Genomic DNA, 12,104 nt, shown 5'->3' with positions numbered 1-12,104 from the left:
TGGGGGAAAATCAGGATAGCCCTGATCCGGACTAGAATCGTTGCTCAGATCGGAAACGTTGTTGCTACTGTGCAGGCGATGATGCGACTTGCTCGCATGCAAACTAGAGCCCACCGCTTGATCTAAAACATAAGTAATATTAATAATACGAATTAAAAATTCGTATAAGGGAAATGTGGTTGTCTACAACCCACCTATATTGGTGTACACAATGTTATCCGGATAGGAGCCGAACGTATGGCCTTGGCCAACTGGCGGCGGCGAGCGACTGCTCGGCGGATACTGCGACGGACTCGAGCTGCCGTGCATGTACGATCCACGGATGCTGTGCGGCGAGGCGCCCTCGTCCAGGCCCAAATTGACGGTGCTGTAGCTGTCGTTGCTCAGATCTGCAAAAAAAGAGATGCATTATTTTGTATTATAAAAAAATAAAGCCAGAACTTCTAACAAGAAAAGAATTACGAACTTTGGAACATAATCTACACGAAATTAAAGCTAGCAAAGAATAGTCTGTTCAATTATATTCCGCATTTAGGCTACCTCTCATATGTAAATTATTTGTTATAAGACTCTTTCCATTATATAAACAACCAAAGATCTTTGTTAAATCGATTGCCTTCTCTAAAAATATTGCAATCATAAATCCATTATGACTCTAAGGAACACTTCGTGAATCCCAACTTCTTTATATTCTAATTCTTGCTTAAAATCGCTTTATAACAATTGTAATTAAAATGTAAATAAATCTCTATTCCAAATACCCTATAGTTTATTATTAAAATATCTTCAAGCACTCACCATGGTGACTGAAGCTGTCGTAGTCGACCTTCAGCTCATCCTTGTCGAGGAATTTGTCGGTGCGAGGCGAGCAGTTGCCCTTCATCGAGCGGAAGTATTGGCTCCAGCGCGTGCGGCCCGCGTCCTTTTTCAGTCGTTTCTCCTTGGCCCGCCTACCAAAGGAACAAGTGGTGGTCAATATGAGATACTAGAGATATACTAGAGAAGGAAACTCAATAGGAAACCCACCTGTTCTGGAACCAGACCTGCACCACTCGCATATCGAGGCCCGTGTCCTGCGAGAGTTGCTCACGTACATGGCGGGCGGGCTTGGGACTATTATTGTAGGCGGTTTTCAGGGTCTCCAGCTGTTTGGCGGTGATCGTGGTGCGCGGTCGCTTATTCGGCTGATCGCCATCCAGAGAGCCATCCAAATAGAGGCCTTTAAAGATTTAAAATTCCAATTAATATAGGTAGTAAGGGGGAGTTTGAAAGGACTATCCACCTTTTGCCTTGGCCTCCTCGTAGTCCCGCTTGCAAATGAGCTTGCGATCCTCCATCAGGTAGAACTCGTCGCCCGTGTTCAAGGTGCGGGAGCACATGGCGCACAGGAAGCACTGCAGATGGTAGACATTGTCCTGGGCCCGGCGCACCACCTGCGTGGGCGGTATGCCCATATCACAAGCGGAACACTTTGTACCGTAACGTCTGTTCGACCCAAACATTGGCAAATGCGCATGAAAGGAGATTTTTCATTAAACCAATTTGTCTTTGAAAATAACTCATGCCATGCCATCCGTTGGCATTTGAGAAATTTACTTACTTGAAGAAGTCCTCCTTGCAGAAGAGCTGGCCATTCCTCGCAAAGCACTTGTCGTTCAGCTGGCCGTGGCACTCGCTGCATTGGAGGCACTTCGCGTGCCACGTCCTTTCCAGCACCTTGAGGATGAAGCGGTCCAGGATCAACTCGTGGCAGCCGCCGCACTTCGGAATCGTAGCTAAAATGAGGAAGCAGGGAAAATGCACCTGTTAATTGCTACCGATCTTATATATCTGCTTCTAGGATAGCACTATATGTTAGGGCCCTTGGTTTTCTTTACCCATTTTGTTTGAGAAATGTTTTTTATTTTTGTTTTTTGCAGCGTACAAATTCTCCTCTGAACTGAATCAAATCAAAACAATATTTAATTGACCTATTTGATTGTAAATTGAATTTGCTTTTGTCGTCAATTTAAAAAGTCACTATATAAAAATATGCTAATATGTGATTTGAAAATACAAGTTTAACCAGCTTTCAATTTTTAAAAACGGAAAAACTCCAAACCGATTGGAAGAAAACAAGAGTTAATTGGGATTGAAAAATTAGTTCTGCTAAAATGTTTTTTATTCTTCAAATTTTTTTCTTAAACCAAATTTTTTGCGGTGATTTTCTAACACAACTTGTCTTTATAGATTTTAAATTATTGTATTCTTTTTTTTATTAAAAAAAGCAAACAAAATTTTTCAAAAATGCCAAAAGATTTCCTGATTGTGATATTTACTTGATCAAGTGCTACCCACATAAAAAAATAATTGCAAAAGCTGTCAAAATGTCATAAATATAAGTCTAAATGTGAAATCGTACTATATTTATACTCTGCATTTATAAAAAACAAGCTTGTATATTTTTAGTGCGATTGATTAAAATTGATTAAAACATGTTAGAGCATTTTCAAAACCTTCCCTAACTTAATAGTCTAATGCAATTTGAAAAGTTTTAGTTAATCTCATTATAACCAATTACTTTGGTTTAAATAAAAACAAAGTGACTTTTCTTTGCAGTGTCACAAAAATTTCTTGTTGCCATGTCGCACACCTTGTGAAGGCTTAAGTATTCCAGGCTCTTTGACCCACTAAGAAGATAAAACGGATGCCAAACCGAGGTCATAACCCCTAAATCTTTTCCCTCCTGCAACTTACACAATAAAAACTCTGGCAATTGACTCAAATTAATCGGCGGTACGCGATCATCACATTTGCCATTGGACAGAAAGTCACTTTTGAACATCATTAGTTTCAAAAGTTCCATGCTGTTGGCGAAGGAAAATTCCCGACGCTTTCTGGTATGCAAATTCTGATTGGATTTCGTTTCAAGCACTTTCACTATTTCACATCGTGGTTTTTCGTTGATTTAATCCACATTTTGCTTGGCCAACATTAAGTTGGAGGTTTTTGCTTTGCGATTTGCGGTTTTCGGTTTTCGGTTTTCGGTTTTTTTTATTTATTTACTTATATTTTGGTTTTGGCTTGTGTACCGTTATCACAGAATTTTAGCTGCACGAATGACCGGGGAAAAAAAACCGAGCGGCAACTTCGACGTTTGGTAAGCAACTGACGACTAACGGCACACGAATCCAATGCTTATTGGGGAAGGGGGTGGTCTGCACACACGCACACGCACGCACACACACACACACAAACAAACAGTGGCTGACATAATCACAGCTGGAATGGGAAACCCAACCCTTAGCACTTCCAATTGGAAAGCTGATTCAGCTGCACCCTGTGCCAAATATTGTAGTTGCTTTTGTTCTTCCGACTGTGCCAGTTTTCCAGACTGGTCTTTTTTTTGCTTTTCTTTACTCTACGATTTTTTTTGCCCTCAACAATTGAGTTTTGGGTTGGTCGCCAAAAACAACGGCGGGGAAATTGCATTGTAACACTTAGCCACATTCCATTTTCCACTGGCATGTGCGTGTGTGTGTCTGTGCTGTGGGGAGGGGAAGGGGGTTGTGGATTTTCTTTTGGCTTTTTTTTTGTGTGTTTGTGTGCCTGGGATTGGTTGTTTTGTGTGCGTCGACGTCGCCTGCAGTTTTCGGGGAGTGGTCTCTTGAAAAAGCTCTTTTCAACTCGGCTTTTTTCCCACCCCCTCTTGCCGGCCCTCTCTTTCTGGCATATTTGCCCCGTCTCTCTTACACCTCGTGCTCTTTCTCTTTCGCTCCTGTTTTGTTTCGCAAATTCGGTTGGAAAACACACTGGTGTACTAAAAATACTCATACTCGTAAATATGTTTGTATTGTTCTGCACTGCAGTTTTGGTCGGCTCTTCTTCTTCCCTGCCATATCCTGCCCGCTACATGTGTATTCGTTAGCTTGTGTGTGTGTGTGTGCGCACTTGGCTGCCATTGCTTATTGTTGTGTCATTGTTTCGTAACTGTGAAAATGACCTTAAAGCCGTTAAATAGCTGACTGACTGACTCCGAGCGACCGGCTGATCGAGAGCAACGTCTGCGCACCTGCCACCCAGGACCCCCTAACTCCAGGACCTCTGAACCCCTCCTGAGCCCCCTTCCCCAATCCCCCAATCGCAGAGCACACAGAGAAATTTACCTAAAATCACGCCAAGATAAGATTTAAATAATTTAAAGATTTCTTGCACAGAAATTCATCACTCGTGTTCAAATTGGAATGTTTAAAAATCCTAAAAAAGCAAAAGATAAATTTACAAAAAATACACTAAATACCTTGTTTACAAAAATATTGGGTTACAAAAATATTACATTATCTTTGTTTTTAAGGTATACGTATCCGAAAAACAATAACCTATTTAAATGTCATAAAATTTTATAAATATATTCAAAGAAAGTTAATCCTAATCATTTTTTTTTCTGTACGAAATGTTTTAGCAGCAATAAAAGACAATGAGATAATTAAACACTTGTATTTGATTTAAGGTTTAATTTTTGCACAGGCTTTTTTCTCAGTGCACCCAAACACACTCGAACGTTTGCAACCATCCGTCAGTCGGTCGGTGAGTCGAGACGAGCGCCTATAAGCTACCAAGTGGTCTCTTTGGTCTCGGCCATTTTCCAAAAGCCAAAATGTGCGTGGCCAAACGGACCGACACCTACACACACACACACACTCACAGATTCGCACGCAAAATGGGGAATCCCTCACACTCGCATTTGACATCCGGACTTTAGGACGTTTTAAAGGCTCTTCTTTGTAATTTGACTTGACAGTTGGTCTGCAATATTTCTGAATTTTTCCTTCGTTTTTAAGTTCTTGGCTTCTCAGATTTTATTCAATCTGACATGTAACACTATTCAGAGAAAGTAAGTTTGTGAAGAAAAGAAAAAGGAACTTGACTTTTAACATTTTAAATTTGTGCCAAATAAAATTGAGGAAAATTGCTTTTAAGAAATGCTTTCACGCCCAAACCTTGCCTATCATTTGATAATTTTAATATTTTCGTATATTTCTGCAACTCAAGCATTTTGCAGCAATAATATTTGTCTCCCATTTCTATGGAATTTCCTAAACCACAAAAAACAACCTAAGAATTAAAGCATACAATTGTACTCGTCAAACAGAAATAAAACCGTTACAAATTCATAGCCGACAGCGACGTTGTCAGGACTCGACAACAGGATTCCCAACAAAAAGGACGAAAAAGAATAAGGATATTTTTGAATGGCTGCCCTGGATAAAATGGCGGCTTCGCAATCGAAGGCAAATTGAGCGATACGCAGCCAGACAAACATAGATATACATATATATATATCTATATATTTATATATATATTTGTAGACATATGTACATATTTATCCTTGTCGCTAAGCATTATCTGGGCAGCAGGACAGTGGGCTTTCAGAGTCCTGAAGGGAGCTTAAGCATGTTGGCAACGGGCAAAAGGCAGCCAAAGCTGGGATTACTCCTTGCAGGACCCAAAAGCAGCTCTTTTTCGTGTAAGCATATATACATACATTCCCCCTCGATATCCTCGGGATAGGGCGGGCATTAAGGATGCAGAGACTGGGTTTTCAAAAATTCATATAGCCCAAAAAAAAACTAGCATTTTGCCGACTTCTCAAAGCGAGTGCACGCAAGCACGCACTCCACAAACTCGGTTCGCTTTTGTCCAAGTTTGTTGCTTAATCGCAGCTGGTGAAAGACAAAATGCTCATCAACCTGGGTCGGTAGTATGTAGTGGGTAGTGGGTGGTGTAGTGGGTGGTGTAGTGGGTGGTGAAGTGGGCGTTGGGTTACACCCACACCAGCCACAACAACAACAACAGGAATAGTCACTACCCTGGTGATGATGCTCTGGGGGTTGCGGGCACGCCCTGTAAAATGGCTCGCCTGCAGCAAAACAGCTAAACACCGTTTGGAAAATTTAGTAATACCTCTATACAAACAATGTTAACAATATTTTCTTTAAGCCGAAAAGGAGTTCTAGGAATTACAATATTTATGTAATGGAAAGTAAGCAGGAGTTTTTCAATTAAATAATTTATAATTCGGAAAAAAGGAATTTTCTTAATAACTATTATCTTGTATAGTTTTCTGAATTAAAATAAAATTATAAATAGTCATGCAAAGTGTCACCCCTTAACGTTCGTTTATTTACTGTAGAATAAATTTGTATTTTTAAAGAATGCCCTTGGCTATATCCTGTTCACCATTTTCCGATCCACGCTCCTCACTTTCGCGTGGGCCAAAAGTCCCTTGGCGGCTTTAGCCTGTCGTGTTGCCTCAACGTTAAAGTTTAAAAGCGTTGCCGCCACTTTGTTGCTTTGCAACTCACTCTTCTAAACCGTTTGGTTTATAACTTCCTTTCGGTTTAGATGTCTCTCGAAGCTTAACCAGTTTTCAGGAAAAAATAACCACCAGCAAAATAATAAAAAAATAATTTTCCAACCAAGTCATTGTACTTTTAAAAGAACTGGAAAAAGTTTACTTTTTTTCCAATCAACTAGGAATTAAAAGCATTAATTTTGGCTAACTTTTTTTTTTTTTAATTTAACTTTTCATTGATTTTATATAAATTCTACTACTTGTCATAGCCTCTCTAGATTCCATCCTAATGACATAATTAACTCCCTTCTGATCGATTTAGGGCCCCAATTTTATTTTAGTCCAGTGCTGACATCTGTTCAGATCCTTGCGATGTAATTAGATTGACAACTTAATTGAGCTTCTCCACCTCGATGGCAGGTTAGAGTGCTCACCAATTGCAAACGGACAACGCCAAACAGCAGCAAATGACCATAATCAACACGAATACAGAATAGTACGACTCCGGCCATATAGCTCCACCTCTTCCATTAGACCCACCGCATGGAGAAACAAAAGACCCATTTAGATAAAGAGTCCGCGGCTCGAAGTCATAATCATAATAGCCGGCTTGAGCGGGTTGAGGTTGGGCCACTATTTATATGCCCCCCTGAAAGTGACCAACTAAAAGTTATTACGCAACGCCCGATGCACTTTGAAAGGGGTAAAAATAAAAAAAACGAAAAAAAAAAGAAACAGAAGGAACGACCAGAAACGATGGATATCGTCCTGCCTGCCAGGGCCAGGATACTCCGAACCGAGCCAAGTCATAGAGCAAAATGCGCGATAAAATATTGAAAGCACTCCAAAAGCATTAATAAAACGGCATCGTTCCGTGGGTTGGGTAAGTGGGCACACGTGAACTTTACACCTCCGCCACAGCCCGGGTCAGAAAATGGAAAAAAAGCATACAGAAACCGAAACAGAAACAGACAGCAGGACTCGGGTACTCTGCCAGGACACCAGGCAGTCCCCGCCAGCTGTGCCTTCATCGCGTGCGTGCCACTCGTTTGCCGCGCAGCACGCATCCATTAGGATTCAAATTGTGCGCGGTGGCGTCGCCTCATCGTCATTTTTATGCGCCGGCCTCTTGACTTTGCCTTTTTTTTAGTTTACATACCCTTCAAAGGGGTATTCTCTATAGAAAGAAAAAGACTATGGAGAAAAAGTTCCAAAATATATGCAGAAGTTAAGCTTACACCAAGTCCAGTCTTTCTATGTGATATAATATTTGAGTAACTGAAAATATTAGTAAACAATTGTAATTTCATTTTTAAAACTTAATCCTCCCTAATTACTTCCCTTTCGTAACATTTATTTAAGGGTACAAGCACTCTCACTATTATATTTATTTTGTGCCCTACTACAAAATTTTTTGTCCACATTTTGGGGTCTGAGCCACTGCACGCGTCGTCACTTTGCATAGGAAAGGCAGGGCGTCATCTGCAAGGACTCGCCGCCCAGGCGAAAGGACACGAACGCAATGGCCGCCGCATATTATCTAATTAGGCGGTACTTGAAAAACAACATTACGAAACAAAAAGTTTCGCCATTTGGGGGCAACAATGTACAAAAGAATTGACACTCGACTTTGGTCAGGGTTGACTTTCAGGCGGTGTGGAAAGCGATTTGACTGCCGGACATTAAAAAAGTTACTTAAGTTACTTGAGACCAAGAAGGTCAACGAAGACTTCTAGATGGTTAATTCTTGGTGCTCTGAGGTACTTTAAATGGTTAGCTAATAACCAACAAAACATTCAATTAGAGGTTTGTTTAATTAGGAAATGGAGAATGCAAAAAGGAGAAGTTCTTTCAAAAGAAATGGTAAGCACTTGTAATCTAAAAAAGGTCAATATTTGTTTTTAAATTAGTTAAAATCTTGAATATTCTCACTGACTATCATCATTTGCTTCGGATTTTAATATAAATTGTTATACTTTTCTGCCTACCACAATAAAACATCAAGACATTTTATTTAATTTACTCTACCACTATAGGCTTTTTCCGGTCAATAGATTCGCCTGAAGAAAGCCCAGTTGGATGGGAATGGATTTTCCCTGGACTGTCAGTGGGGGAACTATTTATCATAAGGCAGCGACGGTGTCCAGGAGAAAAGGAGATGGGCGCGCCGGGGCCTGGCCACGCCCCCTTTTAAGCTTTACGTGGCTCCTTGGGCGCGAAACTGGCAACGCATCTGTTCCAAAGCATTTATCAAAATGTCAATGCAGCACTTAACCAAATCCATTAAGTAACTTCGCCTTAGCCTCCGCTTCCGCAGCCGCACTCGTTCAGTCAGCCAGCCAGCCAGTCCGTCATCCAGTCAGTTTGTCATGCATTCATTCATCTATTCATTGGCCATAAAAAGCGCCGGCTATTGTGATCCACAGCCCAGCCACCCAACCACCCAACAACCCACCAACCACCCATGGACAAAATGGGTAAATGCGTCCATTTAGCGGCAAACAAGCGACAGATCCGCTTGTAATCCTTTAAGTGTATGCAGCGACAGGATGGATATATATATATATATATATAAAGTGTGGATGTGGGGGAGAAGGCGAAGTATTCCAGTGGGCGGGGCACTCGCACACAGACGCACACAAAGTCATTCTGGTGACAGCAAGTGCAATAATTTGTTTGCAGTTTTCCCCGTTAAGTGCTCTATTTTGTACAAATGGAAACATCACCCGGCAAAGGAAAGCGCTCTTGTTCAAGGGTGTTGCCGCTATCCTGGCCCACATCCTTCCTCCCTCTCCCTTCTTCTCATCCTGCCACTCCCTTGGAATCTATTGTTGCTGTTGTTGTTCTTGTTGCCCTAACGAAATCAATTCGACAAAGTTAAATAAAGACGAAACGAAGGGTGGCGTACAAAAGGACTCGGATCGTCACTGACTCGACGCTGCCTCATTGACAAAGTCAAGTTGCGAGTGGAAGGACCAGCAGGCGAATGGCACAGTGGTTAAAAAAAAAAAAAACTATTAACACTTAATTCTATAAAGAGGCTTTCATAAAAATAGGAAAACTACATTTAAACAGAGAGAAGCAGAATTACAACTTTAGCAAAAAGTAAATTGTTTTCAGTTATTTATTTAGTTATATATAATTTGAATTTTAAAATGTTGATAGCAAACTAAACTTATCTTAATAAAATCTTGTAATTTAATTGATATTTCTACCATTTATCCTGCATCCAGGACCCAGTGTCCACCTAGTGTTTCCGCTCCGGAAAACCAAATAAGTAAGGAATTTCCGAGCGACCGCCGTTGAGCTCTCGCTTATGACAAAATCCCGCTGTTTGTTTTCGGAGGTCCTTTCGCACACACTCAAAATATTCAGTGCCTGTCCGTATTTAAGGACACCACCCCCCAGAAGTTGCGGGGTGTTAACAAAGCGCAGCACCAGTCGCGGGTTAACTCGACGGGCGCATTGATGACATATTGGCGAAACTCGGGGGTACTTTGCTCTACAATCCGTAAACGTTAATGCTTTTAATGTAATAAAAACATTTGCAGCATTTAAGGGGCGTTCCTCTGCGAGTTGAGTGGTTTATGCTCGGCCTGAAATTGGACAGGTTTTCTCGGTTTGTTCCACACTTGTTGCAACGATCGTTTATGTCACTTGTGAGCAGACAAAAAAACTATAAACTATCTAAGGATTTTGGGATATAGCCAGCTAAACCCATGCCCACTGACCTCATGAATAATCCCCGTCTTCAATAAAAAGGGAGCGTCCAGCCTGATGGCAAACTGGTTTTCGGGACACTCCCTCTGTTTTACGCCAGGTGAAGACAGCAGGGCAAGTTTATTGTGAAACTAAAATGGGTATGCCATAAAAAGAACGGCTTGGTGCTTAACCTTTTGAACCCAAATGGAACAAGGGTGCTAAAACTGTTCGGCGGAAACAAAAACTTGCTACTTTTCACTGCGAAGCTTTTTGCTTTTTGCTGCAATATGTTGCTGATTGTGCCGCTGGGATTAAGTGTCAGTGAGTTGTTTCAGTTCCTCGGCCAAGTCTACCCAACTGCATAATGACCTTAATCAATTTACCCCGGCAACCCTCGAACAGCGAACTGCGAAGTTTTCAGCAGCACTTCAACTGTTGCATATAGACGAGTGTGTTTGCCCGATCGGCGGCGATGGGAATCACTTAACCCGGAGGGAGCGACGGCTCAGTCATCGATATATTGGACTAAGGCAAATGCAGCAATAAAACAGGAAAGCAGAAACCCTCCGGAACACTCTCGTGTAACCAGAGATGAGTCAGTTGTGGGCCAACCCTCGACTCGCTAAGTGGACCCATCATCCCGAACACGCGACTTTCGTGCCCAACCCCTCAACTTCGATAGTTATCATCGTCATATGGAAATTCTAGCCGCGTGGAAACTCCGGGAAAACGCGTGCGGCTTAGTCGCGACTTAGGTTTCCCCTTGACTTTTCAGTGTGTAGGCTGTAGGTGCGAGCCACGCACTTGACTTGTTAGCCACGTTAAAAGCGACTCACACGTGCCTGCAATTAAGGCTCAAATGGTAACTCAATACAGGCGCAGGTCTGAGGTCTCCTCCGCCATTTGCCCGTGTTAACACGAAGCCTTCCCTTAGCAGTACACTTCAAAACTGAAAAAAGTATCTCTATAGAGATTTTAAATTAATAAAGGAACGGATGAAGTTGTATAGATACATTCGAGTTTGAAAAGAAAAGGCAAAAGTTCAACTTTCTGTGGGGAAAGGTAACCTTTTAATATATACCTAATAATATAAGATATTATTTTATATTTTTTTATTATGAAAAAAGGAAAAAATTATCTAGATTTTATATCAGCTAATTGTAAATTTAACATTAAAATATCAAAATTAATAATGGATGACCACTTGACCATTAATCAAATGAAATCCATAATAAGTATAGATGCATATATCTATTAAGGCTTCTTCTTTATCCTTTTTTTATTTATTTAAGAATACATTTTTTTTGACAGTGCACCTGTGCGTGTGCTGAGCACCCTAAAGCTGTCTTAACCAGATAACTGCCCATCTCCGACAAGAGCGACGACGAGCAGGTTCATTTCCATTAACCGGCAAAGAGGCGTTTAAGTTAATAGCAATGGCTCCCCCTTTACCAGTGTTCCATCCCCTCAAAAGCATTCCGGAGCAGGAGTTGTGAGTCCGGAATCCGGAATCCGGACACCCCGTCCATTAGCGCGTGCCGTGCCTCAACCGACGGCGTGTTGCACTTTGGCTTTGCCACTTTTAGTGTTTCATAATTAAAAATGTTGCCGGTGTCGTGTGGTCACCATGCTCTCCAGTTACCAGCAAAGCAGCAACCAGCAAAGCAGCAACCAGCAAAGCAGCAACCAGCAAAGCAGCAACCAGATACGAAGTACCCACTTGCTACCATCCACTTGGTTCCTTCCACCACCATCAGCTCATGCAATATTAAGTTCTTGGGGGGACTTGGCAAGGACCCCAAACCAAAAGGACCCCAAACCAAAAGAGTGGAGCAGACCATCTGCAGCTGGGCCATTTTGTCGCCTGTTTCGCCGCCATTTCGCCAAGGTGAAAGTCTTTTTGGGCACCTTTTAATGCGTTTGCTTTTAATTCCGGGCCGTGAGCACTTATGGCCTTGCCCCCATCGTTCTTGCCCCCATTCAAAGTAAGTGGCAACAAAGCGCTGCGACATGTTGTTTGGCCCGGCTTTCAGCAGGTCCCTTTTTATTATGCCTATTATAATTTACT

General features: G+C 41.7%; 1 protein-coding gene across 1 annotated transcript in view; it reads right to left on the bottom strand.

Annotated features, from left to right (window-relative positions):
* Positions 1 to 12,104, bottom strand: part of LOC108101236 (LIM/homeobox protein Lhx3) — a 28,340-nt gene that overhangs the window by 1,168 nt on the left and 15,068 nt on the right. Inside the window, 6 exon segments of the mRNA XM_017205487.2 lie at positions 3 to 122; positions 195 to 389; positions 799 to 950; positions 1,027 to 1,219; positions 1,283 to 1,485; positions 1,601 to 1,775. Coding sequence (XP_017060976.2) covers positions 3 to 122; positions 195 to 389; positions 799 to 950; positions 1,027 to 1,219; positions 1,283 to 1,485; positions 1,601 to 1,775 — 1,038 coding nt within the window.

The sequence above is a fragment of the Drosophila ficusphila genome, unplaced genomic scaffold (genome assembly GCF_018152265.1).
Source record: "Drosophila ficusphila isolate 14025-0441.05 unplaced genomic scaffold, ASM1815226v1 contig_127, whole genome shotgun sequence".
Lineage (NCBI taxonomy): Eukaryota > Metazoa > Arthropoda > Insecta > Diptera > Drosophilidae > Drosophila > Drosophila ficusphila.
Note: the sequence above shows the minus strand (reverse complement) of the source record. Positions and strands in the feature narration are given on the sequence as shown.